Raw genomic sequence first — 22,157 nt, 5'->3', positions numbered from 1 at the left:
AAAAAAAAAAAAAAAAAAAAAACATTTTAAAACTAATTTAAATAAATTATCTAAATTTCTTTATTTTACTTTCTATAATTTACAAAAATTGATTTTTAAAAAATTGGTGATATAAGGGATGGGTTGAAAATGATTATATTATCGCGAACAAAATAATTATTTTTATTTTCTTTATTTTTAAAAATCATGTAAAAAACTATCTTAAAAGTCAACCAAAAAAGTTTTAAATTCTTTCGATTGGTTTAAAAGAAACAAAATTGTATAATTTTTTTTTATAGATTGTTTAAAAATATTTTTGTATTTTTTTTATTATTATAAAATAGAAGTATATTAAATAATGGTATGAATAAAAATAAATTTAGAGTGATCCGACTTCAGATTAGACCGATAAAAGTTTTTTTTTTTTTTTTTTTAAGAATTTTAATGTAATGACTTTTTAAAAGGCCAATAATGCAATTATTTTAAACTATTATTATGGCTGCTCAAAAGTTGAGCTTAGCCTTAATAGAAAGCTATGAAAATTTAAAAGCTAACAAAGTCTTCATCCATTAGCCTTAATCAAACTCCACTAATCTTAATTAATTAATTAAAAATTTTCTAATTAATTTTTTTTTTCTTTTTTACCATAGGAATCCACTTCGGATATAGTATCTTTCATGCCTAATCTTTTAATCCCACAAAAAGGTGTTTTTTTAAATCAAAAAATTAAATTTACTTCCCATAATCAAATGGGTCGGGAGAAATTAAAACTTTGATGGTGTAGCGTTTTTTTAGAGTTGAACATCCAAGAATGTTTATGAACATAACGTATAAGATCGTGAGCGGCCTCCAAAGAAATTTTACTATTGTTTTTCTCAACTAATAATTAAAGGTTTTAATAATTTAATGATTAAAATGATTAAATTCTTCCACATCTCATCTAAAATTTTAATTTTTATTGAATTTTGCTTATATTATAAAATAATATTATTACATTACTATTGAATAAAATCAATTTACCATATTTTTTTCAATTATTGCGAAAAAGAATTTTATTTCTTTTAAAAACTATGGATTATTAGAAAAATAATAATAATTCAAATTAAAAAAGAAAAAAGAAAAAAAAAAGTACCTTTTAGTTTTGGCGCATAATAAACCGAATTTATCATGCCATTAATTATTAAAACCGTTCAACAAAGAAACAGAGAAGAACAGAACCGAAGCGGGGCCTGAGCTTGGGTCTTCACCTCCAATGGCGTCCATGGCTGCCGCCTTCATCAAACCCACAAACGCCTTCCCCCAGTCTCCAATAACCTTCGTCAAAACCATCTCACCGTCGATTCAACTCCCAATTTCTCTCAGGATTAGAAACAACGCTCGCCGTCGGATCCGGGTCTCGTGCGGGTTGATCGACCCGGATGGAGGCAAGCTTATGGACCTTATTGTGGACGAATCCATGAGGGCTTTCAAGAATCGGGAGGCTCTGAGTCTGCCCCGAGTCAAGCTGTCGCGAATCGATCTGCAATGGGTGCACATTCTGAGCGAGGGCTGGGCTAGCCCTCTTTCCGGGTTCATGAGAGAATCCGAGTTCCTCCAAACGCTTCATTTCAATTCGCTCCGTCTTCATGATGGATCGGTTGTTAACATGTCGGTGCCCATCGTTTTGGCCATCGACGATGCCGTCAAGACCCGAATCGGCGCCTCCTCTAAGGTTGCGCTCTTCGGCTCCGATGATCGCCCGGTTGCAATTCTCAATGAGTAAGATCACGCCTTTTGTTTTAACCGTCTTTTTTTTTTTTTCTCATTTTATATTTTATTTTTTTAAACAAAGAGTAAATTTTTTGGGCTTTTATAAATATGCCTTGTATTTAATTTTTCATATAAAAACATTATATTAAAATTTTATAATTTTCCAATTCGCATGCTACTCATATATTTTTTTTAAACCTATCGTAAGCTCGTAAACATTTGTTTTAATTAATTGATGTACGTATCGATAAATTTTATATTTAATCTACACGTTAGTTTATTGTCGAATTTTTTTAAACAAAGCCGGGACAATATTCTCTTTATCAGTATAGGATTAGAACGGCAGCTAACACGAACCAAGTTCATATATATATATTTTTTTTACTTGATTAGATAAAAATAGAATTTCTCGATCAAGAGTGATTAAACTAAAAAATTGTAATTTTTATGAAAGAGTTCGATTTTTTTAATTTTTTTTATAATAATAATTGATACGTTATTTACTATTATAGATATTGACATTTTAAGACTTAGTTTGGAATTATTGTAGCTAGGAGTGTTCGAAGGTTTTTCTTAGTACAAGTGGGTAAGAGAATTTGAACTTCCATTTTCGAGAAGATTGAACATTTTTAAACTCAATTTAATTGTTCGAGTTATAATTTTTTTTTCGAGCAGTATTGAGATATACAAGCAACCGAAGGAAGAAAGGATTGCAAGAACATGGGGAACAACAGCTCCAGGTCTTCCTTATGTTGATGAGGCTATTAAGAATGCTGGAAATTGGTTGATAGGAGGTGATCTAGAGGTCATTGAACCAATCAAGTACCACGATGGCCTCGACTCGTTTCGATTATCGCCTGCACAACTTCGCAACGAGTTCATCAGCCGCAATGCCGATGCAGTGTTCGCTTTCCAGCTTCGCAATCCGGTGCATAACGGTCATGCTCTGCTCATGACCGATACTCGTCGACGCCTTCTTGATATGGGCTACACCAACCCTATCCTTTTGCTTAATCCATTGGGTGGCTACACCAAGGCTGATGATGTTCCTCTTCATTGGAGGATCAAACAACATCAAAAGGTACCACACCCCTCCTTTCATATCATATTTCCACAATGCTACCAACTCACTCTTGAAACTCACTTCATTAGGTTCTTGAAGATGGTGTTCTTGATCCCGAGACGACCGTTGTTTCCATTTTCCCATCGCCGATGCACTACGCCGGTCCAACCGAGGTGCAGTGGCACGCAAAGGCAAGGATCAATGCAGGGGCTAACTTTTACATTGTTGGTCGAGATCCTGCTGGTATGGGCCATCCTACTGAGAAGAGGGACCTTTATGATCCTGACCATGGGAAGAAAGTATTGAGCATGGCTCCTGGTTTAGAGCGCCTAAATATCCTTCCTTTCAAGGTATCATATGAACTTGCAACTTTTCTGCCACAATCACTTCATATTTCTACATATCCTTTAGTTCCAACTTCCAATTATAATGCAGGTTGCTGCATATGACAAAACTCGAGGCAAAATGGCCTTTTTTGATCCTTCAAGACCTCAGGATTTCCTCTTCATATCAGGCACCAAGGTACTTCTTCATACCAATCTCTGCAAGTCGAGAGAATCGATGTCGTTTCATAGCTTTTCCAACAGGAAATTACTGTCTTTTGTCTCTAAAACTAAAAAACAAAAGAGGGGTGTGAGATCCTACATTGGTTGGAGAGAAGAACGAAACATTTCTTATAAGGGTGTAGAAACCACTCCCTAGCAGCCGCGTTTTAAAACCTCGAGGGGAAGCCCAAAAATGACAATATTTGCTAGCGGTAGGCTTGGGCTGTTACAAATGACATCAGAGTTAGGCACCAAACGGTGTGCCAGCGAGGATGCTAGCTCCCAAGGGGGGTGGATTTTGAGATCCCACATCGGTTGGAGAAGAGAACGAAACATTCCTTAAAAGGGTGTAGAAATCTCTTCCTAGCCGACGCGTTTTAAAATTTTGAGGGGAAACCAGAAGGGAAAGGAAAGCCCAAAGAGGATAATATCTGCTAGCGGTGGGCTTGGGCTGTTACAAATGGTATTAGAGCTAGGCACGAGTGTTGTGCCAGTGAGAACGCTGGGCTCCCAAGAGGGTGGATTGTGATGTCCCACATCGGTTGGAGAGGAGAATGAAGCATTCCTTATAAGGGTGTGGAAATCTCTCCCTAGCAAATATGTTTTAAAACCTTGAGGGAAAACCTAGAAGAGAAAATTCAAAGATGACAGTATCTAATAGAGGTGAGCTTGGAATATTACAGAAAATCTTTTTCATTCCTTACAAGAATCTAGGCTAGGCCTAGAAGGAACAAACTGAAACATTCTGAGTCGGGGTCTCTTCTTGGTATTTGTTAGATGCGAACTCTTGCAAGGAATAAGGAGAACCCTCCAGATGGGTTTATGTGTCCCGGTGGCTGGAGCGTATTGGTCGAATACTACGAAAGCTTAGTTCCAGCAAACATTGGGAGTATCCCCAAACCTGAAGCTGTAGCACAGCTTAAATCCTGTAGATCATAGTACATCACAGGATTTCAGCACAACACTTTATGCTCCTGTTTGTGATATAAACTTGACATTCTGTTAGGTGTCTTGAGCTGAATAAAGTCATTTGGGCATTGGCCTAGCCCTGTAACATATATGCTCACGGGCATGTAAAATTTAAGTGTGATGCATTTCGATTTTCATTTTTATGTAATATAAGTGTGATTCTAGCATAGCATGGTAAGTTTGAATTTCTCTTTCTGGACTGGTTGTCTCTTTCCGAACTGGAATACTGTGAGATCCTACGGTTGGAGTCTTATAAAAGTGTGGAATTTTTTTCCTAAAACACACATTTCAAAATCGTGAGGTTGGGTCAAAACGAACAATATCTGCTAGCAGTGGGCTTGGTTGTTTACAAACGATATCAGAGTCAGTCATCGAGGTGGTGTGCCAGTGAGGACGTTGGGCTCCAAGAGGGGTGGATTATGAGATCGCACATTGGTTGGAGAGGGGAACTAAACATTCCTTACAAAAATGTGGAAACCTCTCCCTGGAAGACGTGTTTTACGAGGATTAAAGCGGATAATATCTACTAGCGGTAAGCAGATGAATTGGTTAGAAGGCTTTACTCTAGAGGATGGGACCAAAAGTTCTCTTATAGGCTAACTTTTTTATGGAAGTATTTGTCTTTCGCTGATCTTATTGTGTAAAAAGATAGGAGTTTCATTTGTGGCTGTGTATTAACCTTCAGGCATTGACTTCCGTGTTCATATTGAAGCAGGAAACAGAAGAATAAAACTAAGTCTACCGCTAGCAGATAATGTCGGTTTTAGTTCATTATGTGTCTGTCAGGAAAAAGTTTACATTTTTCGTTCCCCTCTCAAATCGATGTGAGATTTCACAATCCACCCCTTTGAGGGCCAGCGTCTTCATTAGCACACCGCCTGATGTCGGGCTCTAAAACCATTTGTAACCGTCCAAGCCCAACACTAAACTTTAGTCCGTTACATATCGTCGTCAGCCTCATAATTTTAAAAACGTATTTACTAAGGATAGGTTTTCACATTCTTAATGTCTCGTTCCGCTCTCCACCCGATGTTGAATTTCAAACAAACCGAATTTCAACTTTACCTCATCGTAACAAACCTCAAATGGGAGCTGCTAGTCTTCAGAACTTAGCATCATAATCTGTGAAAGAAACTTGAACTTTTGCCTTTACAAAGAAAACAGGTAACTACCAAGAAAGTGAAATGAAGTTAGATAGATTTGGTCAAGCTTTCTGGTTTTGTTTGGAAGAATGATTACACACCAACCACACAGACAACCCGCTCTCGAGCTCGAGTAGCAAAAAGACACTTATTAACATCGATATCGACATCGACATCGACATCGAAGAAATTTCTAAAAATACCTCAAAATTCTCATCACCTGTCTTCTAAATTCAACCAAGAATGCTCAGCTAATTCAGCACATCATAATATAAGCTCTTTTTGCTTTCTTTAGCTTCCAAACCATACATCAATATCATTTCTTTGCATTTAAACCATAAACTCCTATAGCTTCCAAATTGACATGAACTCAAATACTAATATACAAATCAAACCAGGCTCATCTTTCTTTCTTTGGTTATCATATTATCATTAGAAAAGGCCTCGTTTTGATAGGATTTCTGAGGCATGTTCAGTCATGATCTTGACGAACTCAGGGTAATCGACTTGGCCATCACCATTCAAATCAGCCTCTCTGGAAATGGCGGACCTTCATGATGTTGGACATCAATATCTGAATCTCCCAGAACTCGATGGTTCCATTGCCATCGGCATCGACTTCTCTAATCATGTCCTTCAGCTCTTCCTCCGTGGGATTTTGACCCAATTTTTTTATCTCTGTTCTAAGTTCATCAAGAGTGATGCAACCTGCTCGTTCAATTCCCAACATAAACAGACGTAAATTGAACTGTTCAAACAGAATTCAATCATGATGTTACAGAAAACGAAAGAAGAAGATGACCCACCATCTCTGTTTTTATCAAACAAAAGAAAAGCTTCTCTAAGCTCATCCATTTGTTCTTTAGTTAGAGCTTCCCCCATCTCCATGGAAACCTTAGAAAGGGAACTAACACATCTCCTTCAGAAGAGAGAGAGAGAGAGAGAGAGAGAGAGAGAGAGAGGAGAGTCCTTATGGGTTATACGAGTATATATAAAGGCCACGCCCAATCAATCAAAAGCTCATAGATTCAAATTTTTATTAATTTTTTTAAAAAGTTTACTAAATTTTGATAGCGAATAAAAAGATATTATAACAACCCTATACTCCATGAATATGAGAATGATACCCATGTGTTGGGAGGTTATGGTTTGAAGTAGATTTCAATATTAATTTTTAGGAGAATTTAAATTATAAAAATTATATATTGTAAGCCGAATTTCACTCGGGTCAAAGTTTTGGACAATTTCTTAGAAGTTCAAGTTTAGAAGAAAAATAATGGCATTCAACTTTTGTAGAGTTCCATGAAAAATCTTAATTATATGGTGGTTTTTATTTTCCTTTTTCAAGAGAATTTATTTGATTATCTGTAGAAACAAATTATAAAAAAAAAAAACTCGATTCTTATTTATTTCAAACATTGTATTTAGATCGTTATTTAATGGAACTTACGTAGCAATATACCAAGTTGTATATTTTTAATGTATAAATTTAATCTTGTATTTTCATCTTTAATTGTATAAATTTTGGAAATATTAATAAATTTTGAATAATTAAATTTAAAATTTATTGGACATATAGAGTTAAATTGAAATTAAATTGAAATTACAAAAACCAAATTTATAATTTAATAGGAAAAATGGACCACATAAATTTTAGTAAAAATCTTATTTTTAATTATGCTTTCAGGCATGGATGAAGGCACGTTTCTTTTCAATTATGTATGCATACATGTATGTATGGATGTAGGCATGCATGCATGCATGTTTGTAAGTTTTTTTTTGAAGTATGCATGCACGCATGGATGTAGGCATGCTCGAACATGTTTGTATGGATGCATGTATGAATGTTGTTCTCTTAGTGCAATAAAATAAAATCGATATGGAAAGTTTCATAGTTATGACATATAAGTTGGGGGGCCAACAAGTTTGAAAATTGGAGATAAAGACAAAATGTACGCAGTTTTCGCTCTTCCATGATCTTCAATGGTATATTTTTTCATAATCACTATCAATTTTTTTTTTTTTTTTTTTTATTTATAATGGACTTATAAGTAAGGAATACATTTCCATTAGTACGAGACTTTTGGAAAAAATCAAAAGCAAATCCATGAAAACTTATGCTTAAAGTAGACAATATCATATCATCTGGTTTCCTAACATGGTACCAGAGCTATGTTCTTAATTTAGCCATATCAATATAATCCTCAAATGCCGAACAAAGAAGTTGAAAGTCTCGAAGGTGTAGTCAAAAGTGACTCAAGTATCAAACAAATGGTGTACTTTGTTCGATGACTCTAGATAAAGAGTTGAGCCTCGATTAAGGGGAGACTATTCAAAGGTTCCATAGGTCTCAAGGGAGGCTTTATTATGGTGTACTTTGTTCGAGAGGAGGACTATTGAGGATTGTTGGGAGAGGAATTCCACATAGGCTAAATAAGAGGTTGATCATGGATTTATAAGTAAGGAATTCATTTTCATATATACGAGGTCTTTTAAGGACAATATCATACCATTATCAAGAGTCGTGATTCTTTAAATTGCAGCCATCCAAAATCATCTCAGCAAAGTTTAAAGCTTTTATTTTATGTACAATGACAGAAAAACGGTATCCACTCCGATAAAGCATTCAATTTTCTTCAAAATGAGCTATAATACTGCAAGTTTTTATATTCACTAAGCAGTACGAAAAGAAGACTTACAAAGACGTCTCAGATGGCTTCTGAACTTCCCGGAGCTGGACTGAATTGTTGAAGCAGTGATAAAAGCCGAAGTGTGGGAATCTCTCATACCAGGTTTCCTGCTGAACATGTGTGTCCCAATGCTCCCCACTGCTGCTCTTGCCATACTTGTGAACCCAGCCTGAACCACTGTGGCCCTCGCCCCACGTACGGTTCCACCGTTCTCCATGTTTACCTTCCCACCATGTTTCCCCCTGTTTGATGCCATGACCATTCGAGTCGAAGTTTTCGTCCCATTTGTCGCCCCACTTCGTCCAACCATCACCTTCACATCCTTCAGCCCATTTATCTGTGTACTTGATGCTGCCACCTTGTCCATCATACTTTTCACCCCATCTGCAAGAAGAAAGTTACATGCTAAAGCAAACTCAAATAGACAATTTCTTAAGAAGCATGTCACCAGATTAAACGTACGAAATCTCGAAAAAGGAATTCAGAGGATTGAGAATGCATCACAAAAGACCAAGTCAAGAGGACAACAAGAACAACAGGTGATTAGCATCTCCAACATTTGAAAAATTTTGATACCTTTCATGCCAGATATGAGCATGACCAGGATCGACATACGTGTTCGGGTCAATTTTACACCATTTATGAGCATTTTTTTCAACTTGACCAGAGGTATTATAATATTCCCACCATTTCTCTTGCCACTCGGTGCCACTTCCATTTTTCCCCCATTTGTCTGCAGTTTTTTCAAGGTGAACAAGGCCTTGCTCCTGGAAGAAAGAAAGTTCAGTTATGGTCATAATAAGGACTGCTTGCTGCCATGGTTGAAATTAGGAACCACATGAAGCAATTTCCAGGATCCACATTAGAGATCATTTCCCAACATCGAAACATCAGCGAATCCTTCTCAAGTATCAGAGAGAGAGACACCAAAGAATTTGTTATATATCAACAGACAGATTGTACATTACACACTCATAAAGGCATTTCCATCTTCTCGCAATATCCAATGAAATGATTTAACTTCGTTTTCAAATTTGGCAAACTAGCATATGGATTCGAACTAACCATTAAGCACTTTATGTGAGTGCATAAAACAAAGACTATTGAGACTTTAACTGATTGCATAAAGCAAATATTTTACAAGGATAATGCAACAGAAGCAAGCAAATCATTAACAATTTAAACTGACCTGCCGCATAGATTCTCTCCAATATTCACGCCAAACACTTCCATAGGCATCGCGGCCAGATTTCTCTGAACCAAGTTCCTTATAACCAAACTCATCAGCAGCTTCCCAATACTTGTTCTGCCACTCAGTGGCGAGGTCTGCGCTAACTCCCCTTGTTAGTGTCCACTTGCAAATCACTCCATCCGGTCTCTGCTCAACTCCCATCTCCTTCCACCATCGTGACCCATCTGAATCTATTCCTTTTGTTGATTCTTTATCTATGCTACTAAGCGCCTGAGATGCTTCTGCTGCAAGTACTGAAAACTCCATCCCAACATTTTCATCTTCTTCCAAGGAATGAGTTTCTGTACTGGTTTCCAATGATTCTAACTTTTCAATGTCCATCAATGATTGAAAAGGTGGTAGAAGAGGTTTGACGCTTTCAGGAAGTTCACTCTGAAAAGGAATTGAGAGAAATCCCACCGGAGGCTCTTTCTCCTTAACAAAATTGGATAGCATTGGATATGCCTGTGATTTTTCAATTGGTCGCAACTCACTGAAAGCATTACCATTCCCATCATTATCTGGAGGGGGTGTCCAAGACCAGAAATCTGGACCAGGGGTCGCAGTTGGTGAAGTTTCAGACTTGGGTAGCAGGGTGTTCTCGCTTTGAAATTCAGATGATGCTAGATGAATCAAAAACAGTATAGAAAAATAAAGAGTTAGTAAGAGAGCCTAAACAACCACATAAGAAGTTAACAAGTCTAAATACATAAACCATTAAATTGTCTCCTTCAAATTACTAAACCACAATAACACTAGTTCTCTATTCTTTTCTAGGCGTGCTAGTTGTCATGGTCATGTTCTCCAGGGCGTGTTTCTCACACCACACCGAACCCTTTATTGGATTTCATGTTGTATTGTCTTAATATTGTATTTTCTGTTTGTATGACTATTCGGTAAAATCATGTCTAGGCCTGTCAGACCTAAATTGCCCCAAAATATACTATAGGGGATGTGACTAGTCGTTAACTCCTCCCACCTAGATTTTGTATGACCGTTCGGCGAAAACACGTCTAGGCCTAGCAGACCTGAATCACCTCAAAATGTTCTATAGGAGAATGTGACTAATTGTCAATTCTTCCCACCTGAGTTATATGATATTAAAGTTATGGTGTTTCTTTCTTTGCATATAATCATATAACGACTTTCGAACCTTCTTTCAACTTTGCTTTCAAACTCTCTTTCAAAAATCACTCTGCCCTCGTTTCTAAAACCTTCTTCTCAAACGGGGCTAGAGACTTGAGCATATATTGCCTGGCCGTAGGCGACAAGAATCCAAATTGGCTTGACTCACTCAGTATTGGGAGTGAGTGCTGCACATCACAAAAGTTCGCTATCAAGAAAATTGTGATTGTAACACTAGAAACACTGTCATTATTTTCTGTATTAGGATGTTGATTGCAGATCTATATTAACCAATCAATTTTCTAAGCTTGAAACTCAGAGAAGATATGCCTGGTCAAACATGAAAGTTTATTCATTCGCTAACAAGCCAAACGGAAATGTACCAACTACTTGTAATATTCAAAGTTCAACTTGAAAGAAGGTCAAATACAGAAGAGAAAATAGCCTAGAATTTATATAAATGTGTAACTTGACTTCAACTCATATAATCAACAAATAGATCAGTTCTTCAAGATCCAATAATGTTAATAATACCTTCTTCACGATCGAGCAGTCCACCGTCATTCCTACTATTCAAATTCAAAGAAGTATTCGAATCAGCTACAATTCTAGTCTCACCAACAAGTGCACGAGCAGCTGCAATGGCGGCAGTGGCTCGATGTATGACCTGCATCCGCTGAATCTTATCCCTTTCCTTCGTCGGGACCTGAAGAATCTTACTAAACTCCTCGCTCTTCTCCGCCAACTGATCATCACTTCGATCACCGTCATTGCGATCGTCATTTCCCACAGTATTCTCCACAACTTTCCGAAACTCAATAGCTTTCCTCTGGCGCTCCACCGCGTTCTTCCACATCCCGAGATACGATTCTTCTCCATCCGAAACCCTAATTCTCAATCTCCTCGTGCCTCTCGCCCGCCGAATCTCAACCTCTCGTTCGTGAGGGAGAATGAGAAAGTTCTTGTCATTGAGTTGGGGAAAGTTGGAGATGGCGGTGGCGCGTGGACAAACTCCAAATCGGAACGCCATTAATCCGGAACTGAAGTGATGGAATTGTAATAGAATAAGCTCTCAGTCAATTTCAGTTAGTGATTTGATCTGTGAACGCCATTTTTCTTCCCCAGAGTACACTCCTAGCCCTCCGGAGATGGAAGAGAGGTTTCTTGAATTGGAAAAAAGGCTACGATACCGTTCCCCACCGTCACCTTTCTTTCAAATAAATGCTTCTTTAATCTTTATTGGTCACATTTCGGACCCTCAGCGTACTGTCACGCCGGAGGGTTCTTCTTTTATAAGTGTAAAAACATTTTCCTTTTTGGGAATAAGAGATTTTTTTTTAAAAAATTTAAATTAGGATCGTATTTGTTTTGGATTAATTGTGGTATTTTGTAATTAATTTAAATCTCAAACTAATTATTATGTCAATTTAATTTAGATATTCAGGAATTAAATAAATACTAACAAATTTTCATTAATTTAGCCATTTTTTTTAATTATGTTTAAAACTTTATAGAATTTTTTACAATAATAATTTTATTTAAGTGATTTTGAGTTAATTTAAATTAGAAATCCTATTAATGATTATCATTAAGATTTCTAATTTAAATTAGCTCAAAATTACTTAAATAAAATTATTCTAATGTAGGTATGTCATTAAATTAAGACAACAATTGTTTGTCGATATTTTTCCTTTGATCCATCATATATCATTGTTAGTCTCACGGTTTTTAAACAAGTCTGTTAGGGAGAAGTTTCTACATCCTTACAAGACACTCTCCAATCGAGGGATCTCAAACATTGTTCTTTTGAGTTAGAGGCTCATAATCTTTCTAAAACATGAGTAAATGAGGGTACATGAATGAATTAAGACAATGTCTAATAATTAGTACTTATACTAACAAATTTTGTTGATAAACATGTGAATAAAGCAAGTGAAATTTATTGAATTAAAGATGAACATGCCAAAGTTTCTGAATAATTCAAAGTGTTATGAAGATTTGATATTCCGAAGTACTTCCAAAACAAAGCACCTGCAAAAACCTGTTCAAAATCTTAGAACCCTAATTTTAGCCTCGAATTTCAGTCATTGCCGTCCCCATTCTACTGTGCTGCGTACTTGCTCTGCATAGTTTAATGAATGGACAAAATTGAAGAAAAAAGGGACAAAAACAGACAAAAAAAACTACACATAGTTGGAATTTTTTTTATATTTCTTTCTTCTCCACTCGCCTGAAAGGGTCAAAACAAGGCTGAATAAAGCGGCCCACCAAAAGAACTGACCCTTAGCGGCTGCTAACTTGTCTTCTCTCTCTGGTCAGATCCATCAAATTACAGCAAAAGGGGTTCGAGGAATAGCCATAATCGCTTGTGGGTCTTCATTCTTTTCGTCTCTAATGGCGTCTCTTTGATCGTTTTTTGACTTATTATTAGTAGAATCCAACTTTAGGGTTTGAATTTTTGGTTCTTGGAATTGGAGGAGCGATCGGGTATGTCCGAATCGACGAGCCCGATAGCCCAACGGGTTCAGTCTTCTTCGTCTTCTTCTTCTTCTTCGATTGATACCAGAGGAAAACATAGGATACAGGCTGAAGTGAAGCGGCTCGAGCAAGAAGCGAGGATTCTGGAGGTTAGTCCCTTTTTTCTCTTTCGTTTGAGGGTTCTGATTGTGTGTGACTTTGAATGATTAGTGTTAAATTATCACTTCCTAAATGTTTAAAACGCCATTTCTGAAATTGGGTACTCGAGAAATTTGGATTGGAGCTGGAACTGTTGTTGAATGAGCTCTGTTCTTCCATTTCAAATGTTTCTGAACTGTTTTTCTGCCTTTTTTGTGCTGGTGTTCTTGTTTACTTTGATTCTGTTCTGATAGTTCTGAAGGGAAACTGTGAATGTCACTGTTGTGGATGTTGATTCCCACTCCATAGTTGTAGATTGGATGAAAATGTTGATGCTCAGAAGCAACATTCAAAGACGAATAGATTATCTTTGTTATCATAGCTTGAGAATTATGGTGGTTAAAGGAGAAGTGTTGGCTCAAGAGAAATCTTCTGTTTCAATCGTAAAGAACAAACTGAAGGATGTTGTTCCTTGTTTTTCCTGTTCTTCTTGTGACCATAAGAAGCCAAATATGTACCTGTACTCCTCTCATGAATGTCTGACTTGTGGGGTCCCATGTAAGTTGGAGAGGGATATGAAGCATTCCTTATAAGGGTGTAAAAACCTCTTCCTGAGAGATGCGCTTTAAAACCTTGAGGGGAAGCCTAGAAGGGAAAACCCAAAAAGAATAATATCTACTAGTGGTGGGATTGGACTGTTACAAATGTTGTTAGAGCCAGACACCGAGCGGTGTGCCAGCGAGGACGCTGACACCCAAGGAGGTGGATTGTGAGATCTCACATTAATTAGAGAGGGGAACGAAGCATTCCTTATAAGAGTATAGAAAGCTCTCTCTAGTGGACATATTTTAAAACCTTGAGGGGAATCCCGGAAGGGAAAGCCCAAAGAGGATAATATCTGTTAGCGGTGGGCTTGGGCTATTACAAATGATATCAGAGCTAGACACTGGGCGGGATTGTGAGATCCTACATCTATTGGAGAGGGAAACAAAACATTCCTTATAAGGGTGTGGAAACATCTCCTTAGTGGACATATTTTAAAATCTTGAGGGGAAGCTCGAAAAGGAAAGTCCAAAGAGGACAATATCTGCTAGTGGTGGGGTCAGGCTGTTACAAATGGTATCAGAGCCAGACACCGGACAGTGTCCCAGCGAGGACGTTGGGCCCCCAAGGGGGTGGATTGTGAGATCCCACATCGGTTGGAGAGGAGAATGAAGCATTCCTTATAAGGGTGTGGAAACCTTGAGGGGAAGCTCGGAAGTGAAAGCCTAAAGATGACAATATATGCTAGTAGTGGGCTTGGACTTGGGACTGGTACATCTCTTCCCAAGAATCACCTTCAATCTTCAAAGCTTACACTACTAGAGTAAATCAAAGTTAGAACCGATCGAGAGGAATTTTATATCATTTTCGAAATGAATCCAAAACATGTCTTCAATTTAAAATCCCTCTCCAAACACGCCCTTAACTTTTTTAATCTACTCATATATATCTAAGCGATCTCTACTATGTCCTTGTTCAATGACTACTAATATGCAGCAATATGAATAGCATTCCATAGATATAAACTTAGAACTCCTATTAAATCACCACTAGATTCAAAAGTTCAAATTATAACGGGCTTTTTGATTATGATTATTAGCATGGATATGCTCCAAGGGGGATTAATTTTGTTACGATTATGAATTCGAATGCAGGAAGAACTGGAACAGCTTGATAAACTGGACAAGGCATCAACAAAATGCAAAGAGTAAGCATGATATAATTCATTAGGGATCTGTTGATTGAGTATCCATAGAAAATATGTCCAATTCATTTGTGAAATTGCTGTGTTTTGAACCTTTCAGAATGCTGATCAACGTGGAAACAAGACCAGACCCCCTTCTCCCACAGTAAGATCTCTGCTCTTTCTTTTTAAATTCAGTGCTTTGTCTTCAACAACAGACCTTTAAAATCTTCCTTGATCTCGTTTTTGGTCGGCTGCAGAACCCGTGGCCCTCTAAACCCGCTATGGGATCGATGGTTCGAAGGTCCGCCGGATTCTAAAGGTTGCAGATGCTGGGTATTGTGATGGTGTTTTTGATTTCTCTTTGAATTTTTATACAGATTGGGAGATTGTTATGTTGTGATGATCATGGCTGCTTTGAAGAGTTTCTTCATTCAACTTAGGTACATTGTGAATAGTTTTTCTAAAGCAAATGTTGTATTCATTTATGAAAACACCTCCCATAAAGCTCTTCCCTTTCACTTTGCACATTCTTTTCTGCAATATTCGGGATCATTTAAGCGAATTAAAGTGGAACTTTGATAACCCGATTCATTTTTTTTAATGTTCTTATTCGAAACGATATCGAGTTTTTGTGCAAAATATGACTGTTTTGAACATTTCCTGTTGATATTTATAATAGCTTTGTCTCGAGTGCTAGCTTTAGCTCTATGCCCCTAATCATGGCTTTCGTTTTAGCCATGGTACCAAGCTAGTTCCTACTTATAGCTCATCTCGATATCACTCCTTCTCTAGCCCTCTATTCATAACTCCCGCACACGACTTATTTAAAGGTCTCTAACTTCAATACGTCTTTAATTTTTTGTTCTAGTAATGTGATTACGCTTTTGATATTCAATTATACCTTGTCAATAAGGAAACACTGTTCGTCTACCCTTCTATTTTGTAGTCCACCAAATGTCGAAGAACATGATCAAAATTACGATTCTTAATTGTTTGAAGAGATTGACATATTTTTTAAAACATTGATTTGATGATGGTGCGAAGAGAAAATGTTTGAGTTGAATGTACATTAAAAAAAAATAAAAAAAATGAAAATGAGAATAAACGAGAGAGAAAGAGAGAGAGAGTGTGAGAGTGAGAGCAAGAGGAAATGAACGCAACAAAGTACGCTAGCAGCAATTAAACTAAAGCACAAACTCGAAAGTGTTTCGTTCGAAAGGATCAAGCTCCCTGATTGTTGATAGCATTGCTACAAGCTGGCACTCAATTAATCATGCTGGCACGTCACTCGGGTCCTCGGTGATCTTCGATTGTAAAAACTTGATCCTTAGGAGCATGTCTCAGCAACGCAAAACGAGAGTTTCGCTCGTTATTGGACTTGATCAAACATCTCACGGGCAAAACATAACTCCTCGACCCGACCCAAATATGAGAAGTTCCAATTTCGTTCTCGTATTGTCTGACATATTTGTCTCACACATTGAAGCAGGAAATTAGAGAAACCAATCGGCACCGTCCACGTCGTTCTTTAAAACCCAATAAACCTCATCTGATCCATTCAGTCCCAAAGCTTGAAGCCGTTTTGGGCCCTGGATCTTCCGGCAGCCATTTCTGAAGCTCTGAACTTCCCACTTTTCCCCTCACAATGACACAATCTCTGCAAATTTTCACCTCCGCCACCCGCTCTCCCGGCATTTCTCTCTCCAAACACTCCCTCTCAAAACCCTCTCCGTCCACCGCCGCTTTCCGCTTCCCTCTCTCCTTCACAAAATCGTCAATCAGAGCCTCTTCCTCTCCGGATTCCAATCCTCTGTCATCTGCTTTCACTTCCCAAGTCTTGGTTTCTGAAAATGGCTCCACCGGCGGAGGTGGAGCTCTGTCCTCTTCTGTTACTAGGGAGTTTGTGCCTGTTATGTCTGATTCCACCGCGATTGAGGTCGATACTGTGACGGAGGCTGAATTGAAGGAGAATGGCTTCAGGAGCACCAGGAGGACGAAGCTCGTGTGCACCATTGGCCCTGTTACCTGCGGATTCGAGCAGCTCGAGGCGCTCGCTGTTGGCGGGATGAATGTCGCAAGGATCAATATGTGCCATGGAACTCGAGACTGGCATCGGATGGTAATTGAACGCGTACGGAGGCTCAATGAGGAGAAGGGCTATGCGGTCGCTATCATGATGGATACTGAAGGGAGTGAAATTCACATGGGTGATCTTGGTGGAGCTTCTTCGGCTAAAGCGGAAGTAAGTTCTTCGGTTCTTTATCGTTTTTCATCTTATTGTGTGATAATCAGTCGAATTCATTCTAATTTTTGCCCAAGATTTAAAAATTTCCGACTGCATTCGAATACTGGGATTTGCCTAGCTTACCCAACAGGCGATCATGATTATGTTGTTGATTCAGTCACTGAGAAACGTTTAGATTTCAAGTTTCTTCTGCCTGGAACTCTAAAATCCACTAAAGCTATTACACATTTTATGTTTTGAAACTAAGATGGGTCCTTTCATCATATAGTGTGTTGCGAACTTGTGTCGAGGCTTCTAAATATACTTTTATCATAAGCTACTTGTCACGAAATCTTGTCTGAAACTAAAAACTTTATCTTCCATTAATGAAAATGAGTTTCTAAAACGCGTCTATGGAGAGAGTATAGCCTTACTCCAACCAGTGTCTCGCACCGTCTATGGAGAAGAGAACGAGTGTCAGTGAGGACATTGGGCCCCAAAAAGGGATGAATTGTGAGATCCCACATTTATTGGAGAGAGGAACAAGTGCCCGGAGAATGCTAGGCCTTGAAGGGGGTGGATTGAAGGAGATGGATTGTGAGATCCCACATCGGTTGGAGAGGGAACAAATCATTTTTTACAAGGGTGTGGAACCTCTCTCTAACATATGTGTTTTAAAACTTTGAGGAAAAGTCCAAAGAAAATAATAACGGGTAAGAATCACTTCAAGAAGTTGGTGGGTCATGTTTAACTGCTTGCTCTTTTCTATGTAGGACGGTGAAATCTGGACATTCAGTGTCCGAGCTTTTGATTCAACACTCCCAGAACGCACTATTAATGTTAACTATGAAGGGTTTGCAGAAGGTTACTGGTTCTATCCTAAATCTAAAGTTCTCTCTGGCTTTTACTGAATGCATGCACTATCTAATATAGCCCCAGAATTGGATGTATGTGCGTTCATTATTGTAGTAAGTTCCATGATATTGGTATCAATCTTGAATTATAATTGATATTGTGTAGATGTGAGAGTGGGTGATGACCTCCTTGTTGATGGTGGAATGGTGAGGTTTGAGGTGATCGAAAAGATCGGTCCTGATGTTAAGTGCCTGTGTACCGACCCGGGATTGTTGTTGCCACGGGCTAATTTAACGTTTTGGAGGGATGGACATCTAGTTCGAGAACGTAATGCCATGCTCCCTACAATTTCTTCTAAGGTAGGCGCCTCCCTCTTCCTTAAACTGTCATTTCCTTAGTTAATTGCATCTGCTTCTGGATCGTGGTCTCCATATGTTTGAGGTTAACCTTTTGTGCAGCCTAGTAGTGCAAATTGCCCTGATATAGTGCGGTATTCCCAGTCTAATGCAAGTTTTATGAATCCAGGATTGGTTGGATATTGATTTTGGAATTGCTGAAGGTGTTGATTTTCTTGCCATATCGTTTGTCAAGTCTGCTGAAGTGATTAAACATCTCAAAAGCTATATTGCTGCACGTTCTCGTGGCAGGTAAGCATAATTATGGTGGTGTGCTGATTGTTCTTTTAGTCTGGGTCTGAAGCCAGGACCTCTCAGTCTAATAGTCCAAGCGCACCGCTAACAGATATTGTCCTTTTTGAGCTTTCCCCTCAAGATTTGATAAAAAAAAAATAAAAAACTTCATTCTCCTCCCTAACCAATGTATGGGATCTCACAATTCACCCCCTTCGAGACCTAGCGTCCTCGCTGACACTTGTTTCCTTCTCTAATCAATGTGGGACTCCCCAATCCACCCCCTTCAGGACCCAGCGTCTTTGCTGGCACACCGCCTCGTGTCCATCTCCCCTTCGAGGCTCAACCTTCTCGCTGACACATCGCCCGGTGTCTTGTTCTGGTACCATTTGTAATGGCCCAAGCCCACCACTAGCAGATGTTGTCCTCTTTGGGTTTTCCCTTTCGAGCTTCCGCTTAAGGTTTTTAAAACGCATTTGCTAGAGAGAGGTTTCCACATCCTTACAAATAATGCTTCGTTCAATTCCCCAACCGATGTGGGATCTCACAATCCACTCCCTTCGAGCCCAGTGTTCTTGCTGGCACTCGTTCCCTTCTCTAATCGATTTGGGACTTCCCAATCCACCCCCTTTTAGGACCTAGTGTCATTGCTGGCACACTACCTCATGTCCACCCCCTTCAGGACTCAGCCTCCTCGCTAGCACATCGCTCGGTGTCTGGCTTTGATACCATTTGTAACGGCTCAAGTCCACTGGTAACAAATATTGTCTTCTTTGGGCTTTCCTTTTCGGAGTTCCCTCAAAGTTTTTAAAACGTGTCTGCTAGGGAGAGGTTTTCTCACCCTGGTAAAGATTGTTTCGTTCTCCTCCCTAATCGATGTGAGATCTCACACTCATGGTTGGTTTTCACAGATTTAGTGGACCATATATATCTTTAACTATGTGTTAGTATATGGGCGCCTTCTAAATAATTTTTTTGTTTTTAAATTCGATATGCAGTGACATTTCCATCCTCGCGAAGATAGAGAGTCTGGACTCATTGAATAACTTGGAAGAAATTATTTTAGCATCAGATGGAGCCATGGTAGCTAGAGGAGATTTAGGAGCACAAATACCACTGGAACAGGTGCCATTAGTCCAGCAAAAGGTGGTCCAACTATGCAGGCAGTTAAATAAACCAGTTATTGTTGCTTCACAGCTTCTCGAGTCGATGATCGAATATCCTACACCCACCAGAGCGGAAGTTGCTGATATTTCCGAGGCGGTTAGGCAGCGATCAGATGCTCTAATGCTTTCTGGTGAGTCCGCCATGGGCCAGTACCCTGACAAGGCATTAGCTGTTTTGAGAAATGTCAGCTTAAGAATTGAGAAATGGTGGAGGGAAGAGAAACGCCATGAACCTATGGAACTCCCTGAAGTTGGATCTTCATCCTCAGATAGCATCTTAGAAGAGATCTGCAATTCCGCTGCTAAAATGGGTAAGCTTTATCATATTCTCCAACTATACTGTAGTTTAGATCTATGCTTTGGTACGGTAACCGCTCAAGCCCAAGCCCAAGTCCACCACTAGCAGATATTGTTCTTTTTGATTTGGATTTGGGTTCAAAAGGGAAAGCCCAAGTTCACCTCAAGCCCAAGTCCGAAAGGGAAAGCCCAAAAATGACCATATCTATTAGCGCTGGAGTTGGACTTGGATTCTTACGGGGAGAAGGAAAGAACACAAATACTACCTCATGTCATTACTCAATTCCAACATACAACATGTTACTTGAAGAGCCCTTCTTCATATGCTACTATCATCTATCCCTCACTTCCTTATAATGCTGCTCCTGTTGCTTATTCCTGTGTAGCCAATAATTTGGAGGTGGATGCAATTTTCGTCTACACAAAGACAGGCCACATGGCATCTCTCCTGTCCCGATGTCGACCCGATTGCCCGATCTTTGCATTTACAGAAACGACATCAGTGAGGAGACGTCTCAACCTGCAATGGGGTTTGATACCCTTCCGGATGAGCTTCTCAGACGACATGGAAAACAACCTCAACAAAATATTTTTGCTGCTCAAAGCCAGAAACTTGATCAAATCAGGTGACCTTGTCATTGCTGTCTCAGACATGTTGCAGTCTATCCAAGTTATGAATGTTCCATAAGAATTAAGGTGCCTCTCTATGTTTCTGCTAATGTTTTCATTCCTTTGAACTATTTAACTTGAACAAAGCTTCTGGATCTGTTATTTAGTTGCTAGGAAACCTATGGGAACTCTGATTCACTTGCTTTATTTCTTTTTATTCTCTAACATTTTTGTGGCTATCATATTAGTGACCTATGAACAAAAATGCTCAAACCAAGAATCGCCCAGACAACACTCCTACCTCTATCATCAATGAGTGATCATTTAGAGGTCTTAGCTAATGATCTGGGTTGTTTTTCTCTTGACGATGAAGCTTATCCTCTATCATCTTACTGGCCGATCTTCGCCCCTTATATTTTAAGATCATATCAAGTATTAAAATTGGTTCGAGAAAGAAAAAACAAAAAAGATGTCAAGCCATGACCTACGTTAGTTTTCTAGTTTAAAATTATATTAAAAGAAATTAAAAAAAAAAAAAAAAAGAAAAAAATGGAATAAATATTTAAACGTGAGAGAAAAGAAATAGACATATATTAAAATTTAAATAAAATTTAAAAGTAATAAATAAATAAATTTTTTAAAAAGAGAATTTAATTTTTTTTTAGAGGGGAAATTCTTAGCTAGAAAATTGATAGTGTGAAAAAAATGAGAAATTTATTAAGGAGGAAGAAAAATAGGGTTAAATATTAATATTATTGTTACCATTTATATAACTAATTAAAATTGTATATTTTTTTTAATTATTTGAGGAAATTGAAATTAATTTATTAACATTCTAAATGACCTCTTCAAACTAATTTATAATTAATTTTCTCAATTTAAATTTAAAACAATAATTCAACGTTATTATTTTCTCTCCAATTCTAAACCTTTATGTCGTCATCAATCACAATCCCTTATTTTTATTTCTAAATAATTCATAGAAAATGTTAAATTGTGTCCCACCCTAATCTTTTCTTCTACCTAAGAAACATTATCTTATCTTTTTACATATTTATAATATAAGAGTATTGAGTACATTTGTATTTATTTAGCGTCACACTGATATAATATATGTTATTAATATTTAGATATAGAAGCACTTAAATTATTGTCGTGTTCAAAACTTATTTTCTTAATTTTATTAATTTAAGTTTTAAGGTGTGAGAACTCACATTGATTATCTTTCTTTAGTAGACACGTTTTAAAACTATGAGGCTAACGGCAATACGTAACGGGTCAAAGCGAACTAGTGGTGGGCTTATATTGTTACAAATGAAATTAAAGCTAGACATCGGGCAGAATGTCAGTGAGGGTGCGTGAATTGTGAGATCCCATATCGATTAGAGAGGAGAACGAAAATTTTCTTAAAAGAGTGGAAACAATTTACATTTTAATACATAAGAGTTTAAAATTATGATGTTCGATAATATAATTGATAGGTATTCGTTATGCTACGGCTACCCATATTATATAGGTATTGACTAAATTTTAATAACT

The 22,157-nt window shown here is 38.0% G+C and overlaps 4 protein-coding genes and 1 pseudogene across 5 annotated transcripts; 3 read left to right on the top strand and 2 right to left on the bottom strand.

The window, feature by feature from the left end:
• The first annotated feature begins 1,153 nt into the window (after nt 1-1,153).
• Nucleotides 1,154-4,499, top strand: LOC111499372 (ATP sulfurylase 1, chloroplastic-like). Its single transcript, XM_023150955.1, has 5 exons — nt 1,154-1,737; nt 2,404-2,809; nt 2,881-3,141; nt 3,227-3,313; nt 4,114-4,499. The coding sequence occupies exons 1-5, from the start codon at nt 1,232-1,234 to the stop codon at nt 4,273-4,275; spliced, it is 1,422 nt and encodes a 473-aa protein (XP_023006723.1). The 5' UTR covers nt 1,154-1,231; the 3' UTR covers nt 4,276-4,499.
• Nucleotides 4,500-5,754: 1,255 nt separating this feature from the next.
• Nucleotides 5,755-6,380, bottom strand: LOC111499398 (annotated as a pseudogene).
• Nucleotides 6,381-8,011: 1,631 nt separating this feature from the next.
• LOC111499367 lies at nt 8,012-11,768 on the bottom strand. Its single transcript, XM_023150944.1, has 4 exons — nt 11,028-11,768; nt 9,327-9,991; nt 8,714-8,904; nt 8,012-8,521 (listed from the first exon to the last, which is right to left on the bottom strand). Exons 1-4 carry the CDS (start codon nt 11,521-11,523, stop codon nt 8,143-8,145), a joined length of 1,731 nt encoding a protein of 576 aa, XP_023006712.1. The 5' UTR covers nt 11,524-11,768; the 3' UTR covers nt 8,012-8,142.
• Nucleotides 11,769-12,710: 942 nt separating this feature from the next.
• Nucleotides 12,711-15,420, top strand: LOC111499401 (guanine nucleotide-binding protein subunit gamma 2). Its single transcript, XM_023150995.1, has 4 exons — nt 12,711-13,120; nt 14,807-14,859; nt 14,957-15,001; nt 15,096-15,420. The coding sequence occupies exons 1-4, from the start codon at nt 12,983-12,985 to the stop codon at nt 15,178-15,180; spliced, it is 321 nt and encodes a 106-aa protein (XP_023006763.1). The 5' UTR covers nt 12,711-12,982; the 3' UTR covers nt 15,181-15,420.
• A 930-nt stretch (nt 15,421-16,350) lies between these two features.
• On the top strand, nt 16,351-20,840 carry LOC111499365 (pyruvate kinase isozyme A, chloroplastic-like). 2 transcript variants are annotated; one of them, XM_023150939.1, is made up of 6 exons: nt 16,351-17,080; nt 17,836-17,926; nt 18,083-18,276; nt 18,443-18,564; nt 19,539-20,023; nt 20,396-20,840. In XM_023150939.1, the coding sequence occupies exons 1-6, from the start codon at nt 16,484-16,486 to the stop codon at nt 20,695-20,697; spliced, it is 1,791 nt and encodes a 596-aa protein (XP_023006707.1). In that variant the 5' UTR covers nt 16,351-16,483; the 3' UTR covers nt 20,698-20,840. The 2 variants fall into 2 exon arrangements, with proteins under 2 accessions (XP_023006707.1, XP_023006710.1); XM_023150942.1 differs by having other exon boundaries at nt 16,359-17,080; nt 19,545-20,023.
• Nucleotides 20,841-22,157: the final 1,317 nt, after the last annotated feature.

Source organism: Cucurbita maxima, unplaced genomic scaffold, assembly GCF_002738345.1.
Source record: "Cucurbita maxima cultivar Rimu unplaced genomic scaffold, Cmax_1.0 Cma_Scf00026, whole genome shotgun sequence".
NCBI lineage: Eukaryota > Viridiplantae > Streptophyta > Magnoliopsida > Cucurbitales > Cucurbitaceae > Cucurbita > Cucurbita maxima.
The sequence above is the reverse complement of the archived record's forward strand: the minus strand, read 5'-3'. Positions and strand labels throughout refer to the sequence as shown.